This window comes from Paroedura picta, chromosome 9 (assembly GCF_049243985.1).
Source record: "Paroedura picta isolate Pp20150507F chromosome 9, Ppicta_v3.0, whole genome shotgun sequence".
NCBI classification, from domain to species: domain Eukaryota; kingdom Metazoa; phylum Chordata; class Lepidosauria; order Squamata; family Gekkonidae; genus Paroedura; species Paroedura picta.
In genome coordinates this window covers 39332254-39352129 of record NC_135377.1, presented here as the reverse complement: position 1 = coordinate 39352129, position 19876 = coordinate 39332254, and the positions used below count along the sequence as shown (strand labels likewise).

Genomic DNA, 19876 nt, shown 5'->3' with positions numbered 1-19876 from the left:
GATTGTCAACGACGTTGGGCATAATGGCAAATCAGTAGCGTTTTCAATTGGCAACCATTGTGCGATTTTGAAGGTGTGCGAAAAGCCCCTCACTGTTCCCTTCCCAGGGGACTGTAAACCTGACTTTCAGTGATCAATTTCCCACCCACCCCTGCCCCAGATTTTAAACTGTGAAGAAAGATGAAAATAATTTGTTATCACTTGAATACAACACCAGTAAGCACCTGTCCAGGAGAGTTGGTGACTGCCTTAATAGTGCTCACTTCAGTAGCACATATGCAAAAAAGTGGAATGACTGTTTTAATACTACAGCAGGAAATATGTGGTAGTATAGGTTTGTGAGCGGGGGCTGGAAATGGACAGATTTCCCCATTCATATTCTCATCACAGTGTTGTGAATGGAAACTTTTCACTGGATTTTGGCCTTTTCGCTTGCTTTATTCTCCCAGCAAGCAACACTATTGGCTCACTTAAACCACTGATGAATTAAATATATTCCTTTCCCTGCAGGCATCTCTGGTGTGGTTCACAAAACTAATCAATACCATGTGCATGCTTTAGTACCACCTGTTTATTTGTGACGCATTGCTTTATCTCTTCTAGTCATGACCTTTCCCCCTTCACTTATGTTCAGACTTCCAGCTGCCTCTCTGATATTTTTGCCTGAGTGACTCACCAAAATCTGACTTTCAACATGCCCAAATTGGATCTTTCCTTCTGGCCCCACCTCAGTTGTTGTCTCCAGTGCTGTCTGACAGGTATTAGCCAAAGTAGTCCTGACCAGCCTGTAGCTACATGAAAACTGTGTTTCAGCTGTCCCCAGCTGCTTGGCACTAAACTGAACTGAAATACCTTCCTGATTCTATGGTACCGAAGTTCAGAAATAGAGGGAACTTGGTGTACTGGGATAAGTGAGAAGCACTGGGCAGGGTGCTGAAACTTCTCAGCATTAGAGCTGATCTCCTAAGACCTTTGCTCTTGCAACTGTACAAAGATTCCTGTACTCATTGTCACTATTTGGTTTTCTTCAGACACCCTCAGAAAACATTAACACAGGGGCAGTCAAACTGCGGCCTTCCAGATGGACTACAATTCCCATGAGCATTCACTGCCAGGGGCTCATGGGAATTGTAGTCCATGGACATCTAGAGGGCCGCTGTTTGACTGCCCCTGCATTAACATTAGCATCTCAGTAATCTTATCAGTCTCTTTTCAAAACCTGTTTCTTCTAGTGAGGCACAAAATTGGCTCAGTTGTTCTTTTCAGATTCTGTAAGAAGTTCAGAAATTCTGTTATATCCAGACCTTCGCTTAGAAAAACAGGTGTGTGTGTGTGTGTGTGTGTGTGGGGGGGGTTGATAGCAAAGAGTGCATTTTGTCCAGTTTCATCTTGCATGTAAACTGGCTTCCTTTCTATACTGAGCAAACCAATCTAAGAGTAGCATCAAACCATTGTGGAGCAAAGTTTGAGTCCAGTGGCAACTTTAAAACCGAATGTTTTATTCAAGGTAGAAGTTTTCATGTGCATGCACACATCTGCAACCCACTTTAGATGTGTGCATGCATATGAAAGCTTACACCTTGAATAAAATTTTGTTGGTCTTAAAGTTGCCACTGGACTCAAACTTTATTCTGCTACTTCAGACCAACATGGCTGCCCACCTGAATTGAATCGTAGTGTTACCTCTCTTTTGTAACAGATTATACATGAGGTTGTCCTTAAAGACTATCTAGAAACTTCAATTAATGCAGATTAGGCAGCTCATTTGCCATCTGGAGTTAACTACCATATCCATCCATAGTGGTTCTATAATTACATCAACTCCCTGCTAGTTTCCAGCCTCAAGGTGCTGATTATTACCTATAAGGCTCTTCATGACCAAGGCTGTGAAGGGAGTCTCTAACAGCCCCTCACTGAGGGCAGGGAGGTGTTCCCAAGAGCAACACAGGGGAGTCTGAGGGCATGGGTGTGGGCATTCCTTTTGAGGACAGGGAGCTTTCTCCTTCTGCCTAATGATTGGTTGACAGGGAAGCCATGGAAAAGCCCCATCTCACTTAAAATACTGCTGTGGTTGGCCTCACTGCTGGAGGGAGGAGACAGCCAAGCCATGCATGTCTCTTCTCCGCAACTCTCTGAATGTTGAGGCCGATCATACGAGGTTGTTGTGCAGATGTTGCTGCAGAGGTTATTTTGCCTCCTGTTTCATCTGCACAACAACCCTGAGCAGTAGGCCTTAAGTGTTCTGGAGATGAGCAGCAATTCCAGATCTCCAGGCCCCACCTGGAGGTTGGATGTCCCTGGTCTGAACATATTCCTTGAAGTTTGGAAGTGGGGCCTCAAAAGTGTGCAATGCCCCCGCAGCCACCTAGCACCCCCTGACTTATTTTAGGTCAAGAAAACATTGCAGAGAGGAGGTAAGGTTGCCAGATTGATGTAGGTTCATGTTCTGGAACTCCACACTACCTAGATGTGCATAAACCTGACTAGGGTCAAGACTGCTGTGCACAGAGAGACCTCCTCTTAGGGTTGCCAGCTTCAAAGTGAGGCGCTAAACCAGGGGTAGTCAAACTGTGGCCCTCCAGATGTCCATGGACTACAATTCCCAGGAGCCCCTGCCAGCAAAACCATGAGCGATCGCCTATTCATTACAGCAGTGGTCCCCAACCTTTTTATCACCGGGGACCACTCAACGCTTGACAATTTTACTGAGGCCCACTGCCCTAACACTCTCTGACTCTGGTTGCTATGGTAATGTTTAAACATCCCTTCAAAGTAAGATACAGACATGCCACAACAATGAACATAAGGAACATTTTATATTCATGGAAATTTTAACTCTTGACAATGACAAATAAATGGGAACCCTGAGCTTGTTTCTCTGCAACGAGATAGTCCCATCTGGGAGTGATGGGAGACAATGACACCCGAAGTGTGTTGTAAAGGGCTGGGGGGGATGAAGTAAAGGGCCGGGGAGGGGGGGGAGAAGGCGCCCTTCGCGGCCCACCTTCTGTATTTGACGGACCACATGTGGTCTACGGCCTACAGGTTGGGGATCGCTAGATTACAGAACACAACGGGTTTTACAACTAGTATTATTAATAATGAATGATTTAAGAAAAATTCAGTGGTTCATTTTATACAAATTTGGTCTAATTGTCATAAATAAAATTAAATGTACCAGAGAAATATCTGTCCCCAGTTCAGGTTTTCCTGTTTTCTGTGGCATACGAAACTTGCACTTCATGCCATTACAACTGGAAATTCCCTTGACACGGTCATGTGAACTGAAGCAAGCCAAAATATCTTCAAAGCAGATAGAAAGAAGACAATGCTACACTATCTGTGAAAATGTTTGATACAGGTAACAGATTAAATTTTTACTAAGAATAAAAAACCTTCATGCAAACTGAACTTACTTTGAAGCCTCAGAGCTTCAGTGACTAACACTAAAATGTAGCCACTCAATAGAATAAACTTCAGTGGTACTAATTTGTTTCACACAATGACGGTTAAGTAATCCACAATTAATATCAAAAATTACTGTTTTTTGGAATAGGCTGATGTTGAGTGAAACAATCTTCATATTTGAGAATTATCTGTGATTTCTGGTGAAGTACAACCTGCAACATTTACATTTTCACATTCCTGTACATTGTGCAAGGATAACTTACCATTCTTTCAATGAGTGAAAACATTATGATGTAAAATCTGTAATTAGACAATTTAATGAATATTGCTCTTTTGAAATAAATGGGTTTAAATTTGTGTACAGGCATTAAATTGATGTACAGGCAGACATGTACAGTAGCCTGTGGATTGCTGCCACTAGAGATCCCTTAGAACAGTGGTCCCCAACCTGCGGGCCGCGAAGGCCATGGCGCCGGGCCGCGGCACCCTCTCCCCGCCCCCCCTGCAGTAAAAAACTTCCCAGGCCGCAAGCTTGCGGCCCGGGAAGCTTCTTACTGCGGGAGGGCGGAGAGAGGGAAGCAGGGCTGGCCGCGCCCGTGCGGGCGCGGCCGATGCGTGGGCGTGGCCCGCGCAGGCCGCGGGCCGCGCCCCGATGCCCTGCCGGTCCCCAACCTCAGAAAGGTTGGGGACCACTGCCTTAGAACAGGGGGAGTCAACCTGTGGTCCTCCAGATGTTCATGGACTACAATTCCCATGAGCCCCTGCCAGCATTTGCACATGGGAACTGTAGTCCATGAACATTTGGAGGACCACAGGTTGACTACTCCTGCCTTAGAACACCACTGGTTTATATATTGCACCATATTTGCTGTCGATGCGTATTCATTTTTGTAAAAATCTATTAGTGCAATAGCAGACAGGGACATCCTGAGCCTCTGTTCCAGAGTTTTGTTCTAAAGAACATGTGATCAGAAATATGACTGCAATGAAGACACTTTATTGCAGAGGAAAAATGCTTATTAGCTTTCTTTTTTGCCCAACTTTTACATTGTTTTCAATCCTGTAGTGCGGATGTCATTGTGATCCTGACTTATTGCTATATAATACGATCCAGGAGGCATAAAGTTATTTCACACCTTATATAGGATTTGCTAATTTTATTCATTGTATCACAATAACCAAGTCAATTCCTAAAAAAGAGTGAAGTAACAGGAATTTAAAACACACATTGTTTACACTGTTTGTGGCTTCTTGCCTCTGGCTAGTTAGAATCATAGAGTTGGAAGGGGCCATAAAGGCCATCTAGTCCAACCCCCTGCTCAACGCAGGATCAGCCCAGAGCATCCTAAAGCATCCAAGAAAAGTGTGCATCCAACCTTTGCTTGAAGACTGCCAGTGAGGGGGAGCTCACCACCTCCTTAGGCAGCCTATTCCACTGCTGAACTACTCTGACTGTGAAATTTTATATCGTTGTCTTGTAGTTTAAACCCATTACTGCATTAGGAGCTGGCTTTGCTCAGTGTCCCCCAAGGCCCCTCCGCCCTGCCCCAAAGTAAGAGCATTGGCAACTGCTGAGACCAGTGGCAAGGGTTATTCCCTTGTGTTCTTGGCAATCAAGTCATTTTTGCCGTTTGTCTCATACAGGATGCTGCAGTGCCTGTTTCAGTAAAACATTTACAGGTATTTACCATGGGCACAGGTGATGGGACTGGGCTGTCAGTCATTCCAGGGTGATGCTGACAGCTCTGCACCACCTTGACTGGGACTGGTTTCTGTAGCAGCTCAGCTTAAACCAAGTTGCAAGAGATGCCAGTCCAAGATCAACCTGGGCAGCAGGAGCTGACAATGCCAAGCCAGGTCTACTTGTGGCAGGAAGAGACCTCCCCCTGCCCCCACACAAACATGCAGATCCTGGGAAGAGCTGCTCCTGAAATGTGGTGTAGGAGAATCCAAGTGGTGCAGGAGAATGTGGTGCAGGAGAATCCAAGCCAAGCCAGCTGGCTTTAAAAATATATTTTTTCTTCTTCTTGGGTCTATTGGACTAAAAATGCCTTACTTTTTTTTTGAATCCCAGATTTGAATAAAATACTTTATTGGGATCTGGGATTTTTCAGAAATATTTTTTTAGACCTGAACCAACAAAACCTATAATTTTTTTGTGTATCTCTTGTTATGAGCAAACCAGTATTGCAGGAAATGTGCATAATGGATTTAATCATTCTATTTATTGATTAAAAATCAAGGCATTTATAATTATGTAGCATCACATACTTTAAAAGTTGGAGCTACTGCTTCTTAGCATCAACCCAATGATTCATGCACAAATATTAATTTGGCTTCTATCCAAGTCAGTTCTAGAGAAGCTTCTGCCTGGAAGAAGTTGGAACAATTTCCCCTGACTTCCCCTCTCCTTCTGTAAACCCCACTTTGTCACCTATGCTGCTCCTGAGGTTCTACTGACATCCAGGAATAACCTTTCAGGAAGGGGTGGGGAGCAGAAAACATTTGCTGTGGGAAACCTCTCCATAAATAGATCTTAGGGAGCAATGCTTCAAGATTTACTGAATACTGTTCCACGTGTGTTTCATTTTTTCTCTTCAGAACTGAAAGAAATACATTCTAAGTTACCCTCCTGACCAGTGGGTGGAACAGCCTAGGTTTCATACATGAAATGTTTTATCAGGCTCTTTCACAGTATTCGCAGATCCTATTACAGTTTATTCAAAGCCCATTGAATTCAATGGAGTTTACTCCATAGTAAGTGACCTCAAGATTTCAGTAGAACACTGCTATCCTAAGAAGAGTTCTAGCTCAACTGAAGTCAATTCTTAGAAAGGTGCACTGCCAAGATGGCACTGCCAGGCTTCAATCTTATACACACTTATCTAAGCACAAAACTCACTGAATAAAGAGGGGCTTACTTTTTAATAAACTTACATAAGGTTGAGTTGTAGAACCCCCAGAAGTTAGGGAAATTCCAATATGTACAAAAAAGTCTCCCATCCACCCATATACGTTTCCCCATTCATGTGCATCACATACTGACAGGACTCTGGACCAGCACACACATCTAGAATACAGGATGAATTCCACAATTCTTACTCCAAAATGTTTATTGTACAAAAATTATTTCTAGAAAAAACTGAAGACATTTTGCTTCACACTTTCTTCAAGATGCCTATAGGCATTGCTATAGGTAACAGGGCACATTCAGTCATATAAAAATAAAACTATTTACATTATGTCCACATAAAACAAGTTATCTTTTTTTTTAAAAAGGCACTTGGAGGGTATTGCTCAAGATATTGCATTTCCTTTGTGCATTTAGGAAAAAAAGCTTTTAAGAATTCCATTGTCAAACTCCCATTAACCCTCACTCTTGCACTTATTCCCATTTTTTTGAAAAAAAAACACAAGTTAACAATCACAAAACAACAACAAAAAGGCAATATGAATTGAGCAGGCAGCAGGAATGGCTGCAGTGACAGTTTTACAAAGGCACATATTCTCAAAACATGGCAACTGGACATACATTCTTTTGTTCCTCTATGAATGATGGAGTGTTTGAAGACATTTCTGGTGTCTAGCCAACAGGCACAGATTTCTCGAACAACAGCAATGAACCAGCCCATTAGGCAGAGGCTGGCTTGATTTGGAATACTCAGAAGGACTCCTGTAGATATTTGGTATCTCTCAAACACAAGTTAACATTGGATTGCATTTTCCATAGCAAAAATGTTTCTTAGGAAGGCTTCATCTGGTGGGAATGTACTATTAGGATCATGGTGCTTTCTTAGCAAAATAAAAACAAACCAACAAAAAGCTCAAGAGCTTGTGTTCATTTGGCATGTGCTTCTTCCTGTGCAAGATGTTTACACTTCCTTCGTATCACAGTGTCACAGTTAAGCAACTGACTTTGGGCTTTTCTATCTTCTGAGGGGAAGCTGGAGATCAAATGCATCCAGGGCTGCCTCTTGCTGAAAAGGTATGGAGCAATTCATGGAGCGAGGTAAACTCAGTGTACTACACAGCAGCCAGATTCCTCATGTTTGTGCAGAAGAGACATGCGGGAGAAAGTTTTGGAACAATTTTTGCACTGGTATTTCTTCACATCCGAATGGGTCTGCAGATGTGCTCTCAAATTAGAGCGGTCTGCAAATGCTCTGTTGCAATGAGGGCAGGAAAAAGGCTTCTCTCCTGTAAAAATATACATGAAGGATTTTAATCATTCAAAAGCTAAAATGAAGAACTACACATAGGAGAGGACAAGGATTTGCACAGAAGATGGGGGAAAGAGTCCCTGAGAAGAGCCATTCCATTCTCAATAGTCCTTGATTCACTACATTGCTGAGCACCAGTCATTATTTCATACTCCTCAGAGTTCGCTGGAGTCACATTGCAATGAATGACAAGCTGCAACACTTTCTGTCTCAGCAGGTGCAGCCAGTGCCTGTAGGTGGGGCTCCACCCAATATTCCCAGATGCTCCCTCTGCTCTTTTACTGTATCCTGTGGAACGCCTACTGCTGCCCAAGGCTGCAGTTTACACACCACTGACGTGAATGGCACAACTCCCATCTGATTGAATGCTTCAGGCATTTACACCCTGCTTTTTGGGGAGCACGACTGGAATCAATAAAGAAGCACTAAACACAGACGTTTGTCTATTTAGATGGGCAGTGGCTCTCCAGAGTCTCAAGCAGAGGTCTTTGGCTTTAACTACAACTTGATCCTTTTAACTGGAGATGTCAGAGATGGAGTCTGGGACCTTAGGCATGCCAACCAGATGCTCTACTCTGAGCTTCAGGCCCTCTCTAAATAATGCTCAGTATCACATTGCAACTAATGCACAAGCTGCTGGCACGTATCTTAATCCTGTAAACCTTATATGAAAGTAAGTGCCACTGAATTAATAAGATCTCATGGAAGATCCTATGCAAGAAATATTCCCAACTGTGTTCATTGGAGCTTAATCCCAAGTAAGCAGGAATACGATTTCGTCCTTTGAGTCCTTAGTACTCTGTGAATCGGTGTACTCCAAGCTGTCTCAACTATCTTGTTCCTCACGTTGACAATATATTTTTAAATCATGTTCCCTATGACAATTCCAGATAAGCACACATCAGCTTGCAGCTTTAGCAACTACATGCCTGTTGCAAGCTGTGATTCCTGAATGCATTTGCTAGTGCACCTGGCTTCTAAGAAACCAGGCTTGCATCTAATTAATGCATTTGCTCTAGGCATACTTTAGAGTAAATGCTAGAGGGACTTTACAGTAAACATATATAGGGCTAGGCAATATGGATTTAGGACTGAGATGTTCAGAGATCACGTTTAAGACATGATCTAAGGGAACCCAACTGTATTTCTTGGATAAAAGAATTTCAGTGAAACTTATATCCAAACAATACTTGTTTGATTCAATATTGATGCACCACCTAAATTGTGCCACCTGGACACAAACTTGGCTGTGCAGATTTCTGTTGGGAACTAGGGTTTCTGTTTCCCCTTTATTGTTTCCTTCCTTCCATCACGCTCCTGCCTTCTTCCCAACTGCAAGCTAGAGCATGTAAGCTGCAAAAGCATGACATTCCTATGGCCAGCTGGAGCATTTGTGACAGCTTGCTGAAGTAAACTCTTAACTTCACTGCAACAACTAAGCTTTATATATATTTTCTGGCCCACTCACATAAGATACACTTAACAAGACAAGAAGTCTGGCAAAGGTTAGTGTCTGTAATGGACGAATATGAAATGTGCAACAGAGAACTGAAAAAAAGCAGAATTATAGTGACAGTTTCCCTTACCAGTATGAGTTCTGATGTGTCCTTGAAGTAACCAGGGTCTGGAGAAGGCCTTGCCACAAATCTTGCAAACACAAGGCAGTGTGTGGGTCCTGATGTGCATCTTGAGAGCTCCCAGGCTGACATATTCCTTGTCACAGTATTTACAGCTGAAAGATTTCCTAGACTGGGCATCACAGTGCAACTGCTTATGCTTGGCCAGTCCAGAGAAGGTCGAGTAGGTCTTGTTGCATAAACCACACTGGAATTTTTCAGCTTCAATGGCATGGGGATCTGAAAGCTTGGACTGGATTCTCTCTTCTTCATCACTAATGGGACTCTCTGAGCCACTATGATCCTTGGACGACGTGTCAGAATGAGGAGGTGGGCTGACTCTTTCCAGTGAGGAAGGGTATCCCGAGAGAGGTGAGAGGTCACTGGGTAAGGGGGAAGGCAGCAGCCCAGTTGTAGTCCATAAGGTGATGGGGTTGTAAGCGACTGAGCTCAGGACCTCTGGCTGAGGAATGACAGGCATTGGGTAGCTCTCATAGAGGGGAATCGGGGAATATATCACTGGGGAAGGAAAAAGAAACTCATTTCAAAAAGGCAAGAGATTTGCTTTGCAGAAGAGCAACACAGCCAGCACTACCACAGGCTAGAAATGCTGGAACCAGCTGAAATGTGTGCAGGAAACATACCGAGGTGTCAATGGGTGTCTGCAGCGCTACAGTCAGAAGTTCAAGAAGGGGCCCGCTAAGTGATAAACTCAGTTTTCCTCCCTGCATCTCAGCTCCCAAATGTATTCAGCCCTCAAAGTCCACATCACCTTCCCCTACATTTTTCAAACTCTCCTGTCGCAAACCGAGCGCAAAAGAACCCGAACGCTAAATTATCTTCCAAGCATTTATTTTCCGGCTCAAGCACTGAAAACTCTAAAGTTAGAAGTTTTTGCCTTGGCAGCCACTGACATATCACTGCAGGGGAACACGGGGGAAAGTTGGCACCGACGTGTGAAAACTAGCGAGCAAGTCCTACTTTTGGAGCCGTGGAAGCAAGAGAGCGAGAGCGAAAGAGAGAGAGAAAGGAGAGCGAACGCAAGCCGTTCCTTGAGATCCCCGTTACCTGTGTGCGTATCCAGTTCACTGTAATTCGGCTTTTTGGAAGAGTTGAAATGCTTCTTGACCAAAAAGGATCGCGGCATCTTGATCGCGGGCTGCCCTGCTCCTCCGCGGCCGCCTTTGCGGGCAGGATAACGGTCCCCGGCTTGCGTGCGGCACACAGCCCGGCTGCTAGAGCATGGCCTGCCCCGCTAACCCCACGCAGAAAAAACGCGGCAGTGCCGCGGCGCCTTGAAAAGTGCTGTAAATACCCGCGGGTCAGGTGCAGGAGGGGCGGGGCGGGCCGGGGGCTCCTTTCCCTCCAATCAGGGGAGCGGTCGCCGCCGGAGAGCTTGGCGACGCGCTCGGCCTGCTCGGCCCGGAGGGTCCCGCCTGCGCTCGGCGAGGAGGCTCCAATCCCGCCGCGGGACTCCGAACCGCGGCTCGGGTTTCAGCTCCTCCCACCGGGCTCCCGGAGCAGGGGAAGGAGCGCTGCGCGGAGGGGGTTTCGCGGGAAGCGCTTCCAATGCCCGCTCACGGGGAAGAGCGCTGCAGACGGAGCGGCACTTCTCTAGCCGCGGTCTCCGCTGCTCTTGAGTTGGGGAGCGCAGCCGGGGATACCGCGCTGTTCCGCGGGGCCAAAACCAGGGCCAGGGGCAGTCGTGCCAAGAGCGCACACAGGCCATTTGAAGAGGCCAAGGAGAGCCTTCGCCGGATCACGTGGGGCGTGCTATTTTGGGAAGGGAAGAGGATTTCGGAGCAGGCGGGTGCAGCCTGCAGCGGGTAGACTTCGCCTTTGGAAGAGCGGGCTGCACGGAACCATGGCCCCGATCCAACGAAAGGCGCTTAAGTCCCTTTGAAAGCCATGGGAATTAAGTAGGAGCAGCTGCCGTTCATTTGGATCAGGGCCATTAAGGGAAGACTTCTCCTGCGGCGCGCCCGCTGCCGCAACTCAGATCCGTGCAGAAAGTTTTGATTCTGGTCTGCAGAACTCCCGCGCTGTAGTCGGTAGGGCTGCAGTTCTGTGCCTACTTGCACAGGAGCAAAAGTTGCGTCCAGCGCAGATCCATTTACGTCTAAATTCCTTCAAGCTTCACGAGCCCTTGATGGCTGATCAATGCAATGCAAAGAAGTTTACATTTCTTGGTGCAGTATTTGCAGCCAGCGCTGATTTTAATTTCATTTATTTATTGAGGGGTGCTGAGCAGAGCGTACTCTGGATCCTGGCCCTGTTACCAGACAAAAAGGCTTGAGCTGAAAGAAAAGATCATTTCTGTTTTCCTTTCAGCCAGCATCCATATCAGGAAGGACTGGTTCATTGTCCCATTTGGTAGCTGTGCAGGTAAAGTGCAGCCAGGTTGCGGGCCACTTATAGGGATCCTGGAGGGTTTTCAGGGCAAGTGATTAAGCAGAAGAGGTTTGCCTTCCTCTGCATAGTCTTCCCTGGTAGGCTGCCTTCCAAGTACAGATCCTGTTTAGCTTCCTAGACTGGGCTATATCATGCCATCCCACCCCCCCCCCCTCACCCCATTTCCAGGTAATATTAAAGCACTCGTTTTCAGCAGTGACACAATACCAATGGTCAGTGGTATCTTTGTGGACAGTTTCAAATAAATCCACACAGTTTAACATTTGACATGAAATTCAAGACGGAATGCTCCTAAGCATGCTGAAAGACTTCACAGTTTAAAGGATATGGATTGTTGGATATAAAACGGGTTTATAGAAAGAGGGTGAAGTGGAGGGTAACTGCAGGAAGACCACCCCCGTCTTTCCTGCAACAGGTGCTGGAATGGAGGCATGTAAAAAGAAAAAGGGGGGGGGACCACTGTGGTTCTGTTACGACTTGTAAGAGCAAAGTGCCTTGTCAAACTGCATAACTTCTTTATCTGGGAGATGCCAAAACAAGTGCAGAGGCAAGTTATCTGCTTTCATGTACTGAGATTCAACTTTTAACAGGCTCCAAGCCTACCGTTGTTTACCTGTGAGAGGTTTTCCTTCCTCCAAAGAACTGGTTTCCCCCCCAGCTTGACAGACCCCACACTGGGTGCAAATGTGGACATGTAGCCCAATCCTAACCATATTTTCTTCAGAGTAAGTACTTTCTAGTGTCTTGCTATTCTCCTCATCCTTGAAATCCCTTCTTAGCATTGTTAGTATCTTCCCTCCCGCCTCTTCATCCTTTAATCTTCTTGCCCTTTTGGCTTCCCTGTAGGGCAGGTGTAGTCAAACTGCGGCCCTTTAGATGTCCATGGACTACAATTCCCTTGAGCCCCTGCCAGCATTTGCTGGACATCTGGAGGGCCACAGTTTGACTACCCCTGCTGTAGGGGGTTCCAACTATCAGAAGGGGAAAACAAATCCTGTACCTTTAATAGAGGCTTATTGGGAATTATTTCAGCGGATGGGAGACAATTGGGCACCTTTCCCACTGGAGGGGGAGGGGAGAGGGAGGATGGCAACAAGGAAAGGGTCATGCCCAAGTCACTCAAAATGGCAGGTGCTAGGAAAAACCTGAATGCATGCATTTCCGCACTGGGCAGCCGTGAATTAGACTCTGCCTTGACTGATGAAATCTCTGTAACCGGGAATTCACAAAGTGCACGGCAAGTTGAGATTGTGCCTGGAAAGACGAATTTTAATGCAGAAACGGAGGGAAAAGACATCCCTTTAAAAATGCAAATCTGAACAATATTTCTAGTATGGAAACAGTCTGAGTTTAGGCAACTCTTGATTCTTTACCGTGTGGCTGTAGCCCTGGAATAGTGACAAGATTCCCACTTTCCTTCGGATGATCTGATCCGCATCCCTGTGTGTGACACAAGACATCAATATTCTCATTCTGTCTCCTATCAGATGAACAGTTACACCCGCACATCAGCACAGCAGTACCATGGTGAACTAGGCCCTCGGGATCTTTTACTCAGATTTGTGCCTATAATCTCAAAGCCCTGACATGTCAGCCAAGTGGCTGGCCTGAATGAATAACGTCAAATGCTGAATGCAAGACATGTTATTACATGGCTTTGGAAGGATATTGGCAGAATGTTGTTACCTGAGTGAGGTTTTCTGTCAAAAACTGGGTGCGCCTGCATGAGGACTACTTGAGTCAGAGTAAACAGGTGATTGAAGTGAACACTGGGGAGGAAGCTGCTTGCTTGAGAATGGCCAGAGAGATCACAGTTCAAGTAGGGGGGGAGTTGCCTGAAGGAAAGTCAAATGTGAACCAAACCTTACAATAGCTCTCTTTTTATATAAAATCCAGTGTTTGTACGGACAACAGAGGCTGTTTTTTGCATTTCAAAAATTAAACACTGCACTATTTGCTTGGGATCTAAAGGGGTTTTCTTTTTACTTTTCAGTTTTCATAACTGACAGCTTGATCTTATGCCCAGATTTCCCCCCCAGTCTAGCAGCAAATTCAACTGCTAGCTTTTCCTGAACTAGTATTGTTCAACTTCTGTTAAACAAACAAACAAAAAAATCAGATCATAAGACTTACATTTATTCAGAACTGTCATAGTTCTGCAGTGCCTGTAAAATGGAGCTCTTCTCTGAGATGTTTGATTGGGGTCAGTGAAATAATATCTACTTCTTCCCCCCCCCCCCATTGAAGATGCCCACTGCCCTGACAGTTATCCTAAATAGTTATCCTATTATCCTAATGATTTTAGAATTTGTATTTAAAATTTGATTTAAACTGACTTGATTGCATATTTGTGTGTTTTAATCAATGTACACTGCCCTGCGTTGGCTTGCTGGGAGGGCGGGATAGAAATTAAATAAATTAAAATATTTGCCAAAGATCAGATTGTTGCAAATTATGTGGAAGCACATAATCTGGGACAATCTGATTCTCACTGGTGGCCACTGTGGCAGGGGCCACCCCGTCCTTGTGGCTGCCTCCTTCCCAAGCATGAAGCCAGAAAGAGACCGGGGCCCTAGGCCTTGGGGGCTAGGCACGGAAGAGTAGGGAGGTGGCAGCATGGGTATAGAGATGAGAGTATGGGCCGTTGGATAGTCGAGTAGAGGGCACCAATGGTTGAGAGGATTCTGCATTGGAGGAAGAAGAAGACAACTATGACGAGAAGGAGACCAAAGGAGGAGAACTCAATGAGGTGAGGAAGAGTTCCCCCCCACTCACCCGCACACCTGGCAGTGGGGTTGGGCTGGCCAGGCCTGGCATTGAGCCCTGCTTACTCTGCTGCTGCTGCCGCCTTCGCCACCCATATTCTGTGCCCGAATCCGCTGCCAGCAGTGGGGGTGCAGGAGGAATAGGCGTGGAAGATGGACAGCAGAGGTGGAGTGAGCAGAGCTCAGTGCCAGGCCTGGCCAGTTGCCAACTCTCCTGCCCGTCTTCTGCACCCATTCCTCCTGCACCCCTATTCCTGGTGGTGGGGCCAGGCATGGAAGATGGGTGGTGGAGGTGGCAGCAGCTGGCCAGGCCTGGCACTGAGCCCTGCTTTTTCTGCCACCACCACTGCCCGTTTCTGTGCCCAGCCCCACCACCAAGAGCCTGGGTGAGTGGGAGGAACTCTTGCTCACCTTGTCAAGGTCTCCTTCTTTGATCTCATCATCATAGTCCTTGTCTTCTTCCTCACCCTCTTGCCCCAATGCAGAATCTGTGTGATTTCTTATTCCACTCTCGAGGGGGGGGGGCTAGAGAGGAAGGGCAGGGGGCGGGATGGATGCATGTCACATCCGTAGTCATTTCTATTTCTCTCCAGCCCCCAAACGTGGCATAAGATGCGTTCCCACATCAATAATAGTAGTAGTAATAGTAGTAGAGAGCCAGTTTGGTGTAGTGGTTAGGAGTGCGGACTTCTAATCTGGCATGCCGGGTTCGATTCTGCGCTCCCCCACATGCAACTAGCTGGGTGACCTTGGGCTCGCCACAGCACTGATAAAACTGTTCTGAGTAGTGATATCAACGCTCTCTCAGCCTCACCCACCTCACAGGGTGTCTGTTGTGGGGAAAGGAATGGGAAGGCGACTGTAAGCCGCTTTGAGCCTCCTTCGGGTAGGGAAAAGCGGCATATAAGAACCAACTCTTCTTCTTCTTCTAGTTCCCAGTAGGCTTGGTTGAAGCAGAAGAAAATGCAGACTTTGACCCCCTAATAATGTTTTCACTTGTTGCATGGCATGTCACGGGATTCATTTGTTGCAAATTTGTTCTCAATTTATGGTTGATCCTATAGGGCAGGGGTAGTCAAACTGCGGCCCTCCAGATGTCCATGGACTGCAATTCCCAGGAGCCCCTGCCAGCGAATGCTGGCAGGGGCTTCTGGGAATTGTAGTCCATGGACATCTGGAGGGCCGCAGTTTGACTACCCCTGCTATAGGGGTTTCAGGGTAGTTTGCCATTTCCTGTGTTGGTTAGAAGATTTAAAAGCCTACAGAACTAGGGAAGACTAAAAATGAGAATTGTATTTCTACATGCAGAGAACATCATTTTTTCCAAATGGTGTGCAGGTTATGGTAAGAGCGGGAATTAGCACAGTCAGGAAAGCAGGCATAAATAAAGAAAACAGACTTCATTGAACCAAGAGTATCCAGCTCTGCATTCTTCTCATGCTCAGCTCTGAAGAGTGGCATGTACCATCTCAACGGTGCTCTTGTTAGTAGTGTCTCCTCTGCTGAGTCACTCCTGAATACGCAGCTCTTAGAGGCTCAGAAAATCCGAAGCTGACAGCATATTCTCTGATATTTGGGTACCAAATGATAAAAAGCATCACATACTACTGAGACAGCAACGCTTCTGGTTCATAACACTGCCTACTGTTAAGCAAAATGAAACAGGACAATTGGATTCTGTTGCCTGACTGTATGCATATTCATTGTACAAATGAAAGACTCAGAAAAAGTATTTCAAAAAATCACAGTGAACTATTTGCCTCTTAAATAATCAGGTATCTCTTTTAGGCAATATGTCAATTAAATGTGGGTAGAGCAAACAGAGCAAGTTACATTTTTAAAAGACAAGTGGCTATTGTTCTTATACTTGTGAAAGGGTTAGCAATCTCAACAGCATGTAGCATGAGACATCTTGAGTCATAAGATGATGGAAGACGTCACTCATTTTTCTTAGAACGGTCACAGCTCAGATTGTTAACTTTTGGAAAGAGGCCGCTGCCAGAACTCAGTGAAAGAGCATATGGAAAAGTTAATGCACACATGCATACATAGATGCCAGAGCAACTCCGGAGGAATAGCCCATCTCCTGTCCATTTCCTGAATATTCATGGCATCGTGCACTTGATAAGTAGCAGCAGCAGCAGCAGTAGCAGCAGATAATAAATTTTAATTGAAAGGTGTCATGTCAGATATAGCCTTAAATAGCAAAATGCTGTATTCTGATACCCATTGATGTTCTTTGTACTGTACAGCAGGGGTCGTCAACCCCCGGTCCGTGGCCAAAACGGCCATTTCGCTCGCGGCCCGGCTAGCTTCTCACTGTGAGGGGGGGAGAAAGAGGCAGGTGCGGCCGCCGGCATGCCGGTGGACGGAAACGCGCACAAACGGAGCTGCCGTACATGCGCGTTTGCGCCCTCTGCTGGTGCAGATGTGCATGCGCAGCAACTCTGCGCATGCACATTTGCATGCAGCTGCCATGCGTGTGCAGTGTCCAGGCTGCCAGCTTTCCCCCACCCCCGGAGGCGGTCCTCAACCACAAAAAGGTTGGGGACTGCTGCTGTACAGTACAAAATGAACATCCGATAACAACAGACTGTACAAATCCCCCCTCAGCTCTCCTTAACTTGTCCTACTGATTTAACTAGGGCCTAAGCGTGACTTTCTCTGATTTGACTTCAGTGATGTCACTAGAGGCCACTCTGGACATACTAGAATAGTTGTCATGATTCAAAAAGGAACTGCTATGCTAATTATGTATGCTCAGGTATCAACCTGGCAAGGTGACGAACTAATTCCGTTGAGCCAGTTCCATGGTGTAGTGGTTATGAGCAGTGCCCTAGGTTTGATTCCTCCACTCCTCCACAATGAGCCTCTTGTGGCGCAGAGTGGTAAGGCAGCCGTCTGAAAGCTTTGCCCATGAGGTTGGGAGTTCAATCCCAGCAGCCGGCTCAAGATTGACTCAGCCTTCCATCCTTCCGAGGTCGGTAAAATGAGTACCCAGCTTGCTGCTGGGGGGTAAACGGTAATGACTGGGGAAGGCACTGGCAAACCAACCCTGTATTGAGTCTGCCATGAAAACGCTAGAGGGCGTCACCCCAAGGGTCAGACATGACTCGGTGCTTGCACAGGGGATGCCTTTACCTTTACTCCTCCACATGCAACCAGGTGGGTGACCTTTGGCTAGTCACAGTTGTCTCAGAGCTTTCCCAGCGTCACCTATCTTACTGGGTGTTGTGGGCAGAGAAAGAGTAGGCAATTGTAAGCCACTTTGAAACTCCTTTGGGTAAAATGGGGTACAAAAAAACAGTTCTTCTAATTGTAACTCACTTAAGGTGACCAGATTTTAACATTGGTAAAGTGGGACACCATTAACCGGGGTGGGGGGGATGGGTTCTTGATTAAAAAATTGGCCTATTGTTTAGCAAAGGATTTTTTAAAAAATTAGACTGTATCTCTATACAGTATCCCTCTCTTTTGCACATAGCACAGGTTTACTCATAATATCCTGCTATCTTACTATGCTCAGCAAAGTTTGGGATCTTTCTTAAGCCTTAAGGAACCTTCCTCAAACTTACGTGGCCTTACTGCCAAAAGAACTCTATTCCAGTCTTCCTAAATTTGGTATAGGTGTGAATCTTTGGGCTGGTTCATCCTTGCCTTATATACACACAGTGGCCCCACAGTCTGTAGGACATTATGGAATACTAACATGCCTGCTCCTTTTTGGGATGGAAGAATGGTCAAAACTCTAGCTCCTTGAAGTCTGTGCATTCTTCCTTTCTAACCCTACTTTTCACCACTGCAGTGTACCATCCTAATTTGAAAAATAAATGCAGTCACACCTTACTATGCTTTGTAGCAAGACTACTCCAGTATTCACTATGTGGAGAAGGATACTGAATCACTGGCACTACTAGTATACATGATGAAGACGTCAATTATTTAGAAAGGCTAGAAACATGCATTGTGCTCTACTTTAATCCCATAAAGTTCACAGACCCTGGATGGGGAGGGGGGGGTGTTGATTCTTGTAGCCATCAAGTGCCACCAAGTTGCAGCTCACTTATGCCAACCCCAGTGAGGAGCTTTCAAGGCAAGTGAGAAACAGATGGTTTGCTGTTGCCTTCCTCCAAGTCCTAACCAGGGCTGAACTTGCTTTGCTTCTGAGACCTGATGAGAACAGGCTGTGCTATGCCGCCTTCCCACTGTCTTTTAGACCTGCAAAAAAATTGGTTGGATCCAACCATTAGAACTAGCAAGTGATTACGTTTCAGAGCTGATTTTTATGATTTTGTTCTACTGTATCTAATCTTTTTGACAAGTGTCAGTCAATTGGGCATTTACTTGTATGTGAAGGCTGAGTTTGCAGATATACAAAGTAAGATCTTTTCCATAATGACAACCTGGTTTCCCAGTGTAATCTGCTACTGCAAGCTTTAGAAGATAATTCCATGATGTATTTAGCAGCGAATCTCTGTTAGACTGGTTTTCAGTTGAAGGTATATATTTTATAATTTTCAATTAGTATGTTGAATCTTAACTTTTACTATGAACTACATTAAGGAACTACATTAAGAGCCTCTTGTGATGCAGAGTGGTAAGGCAGCAGATATGCAGTCTGAGAGCTCTGCCCATGAGGTTGGGAGTTTAATCCCAGCAGCCGGCTCAAAGTTGACTCAGCCTTCCATCCTTCCGAGGTTGGTAAAATGAGTACCCAGCTTGCTGGGGGGTAAACGGTAATGACTGGGGAAGGCACTGGCAAACCACCCCGTATTGAGTCTGCCATGAAAACGCTGGAGGGCGTCATCCCAAGGGTCAGACATGACTCGGTGCTTGCACAGGGGATACCTTTACCTTTACATTAAGGAACTCTTGCAACAGAAAATTAAGTTTTTCATTGTTAAAAATCAATATTTATTTAAATTATTATGTTTTATTCCAAACGTTTAAACCAGCCAGTAAAAAACTAAAAATAAAAAACGTATACAAAAATACAATGTCTAACTAGATCTCACTATAATGATATTACATAAAATCATGACTGTCTTTCCAGCGATATGCTGGCTGTCTGAATAACCCTCAGGGGGAGGGCCCTTCCACTGAGGGCCAATCAGAAGTTTGGCATGCTCTCCCCTGGACCTCTGATTGGCACTCAGTGGGAGAGCCATCCACCACTGAGGGCCAACTATGGGTCTTGCCGGGAAGGTTGGCTCCATCTTCCAGTGAGGCTCCGTGATTCATTCCAACCTGTTTGTGCCTGCCATATGGTAGGCAAGTCCAACCACCTTCTTTGCTTCCTTGCTAGTGGTGGCAGCCCATCCTGCCACTTGTGGGCCTCCTCGTAGGGGGTGAGGCCCTGCTACTTTCCCTGGCCTCCTTCCAAGACAGCTGGGAGGCAGGGCCTTACCCACTTTTAAAGCAGGCTTCTCTACAAGTTTTGTTATAATAAGTGTGC

At 45.8% G+C, this 19876-nt stretch overlaps 1 protein-coding gene across 1 annotated transcript; it reads right to left on the bottom strand.

Annotated features, from left to right (window-relative positions):
- Positions 1 to 6503: 6503 nt before the first annotated feature.
- SNAI2 (snail family transcriptional repressor 2) lies at positions 6504 to 10623 on the bottom strand. The gene is made up of 3 exons (XM_077352446.1): positions 10313 to 10623; positions 9215 to 9763; positions 6504 to 7605 (listed from the first exon to the last, which is right to left on the bottom strand). The coding sequence occupies exons 1-3, from the start codon at positions 10389 to 10391 to the stop codon at positions 7424 to 7426; spliced, it is 810 nt and encodes a 269-aa protein (XP_077208561.1). The 5' UTR covers positions 10392 to 10623; the 3' UTR covers positions 6504 to 7423.
- Positions 10624 to 19876: the final 9253 nt, after the last annotated feature.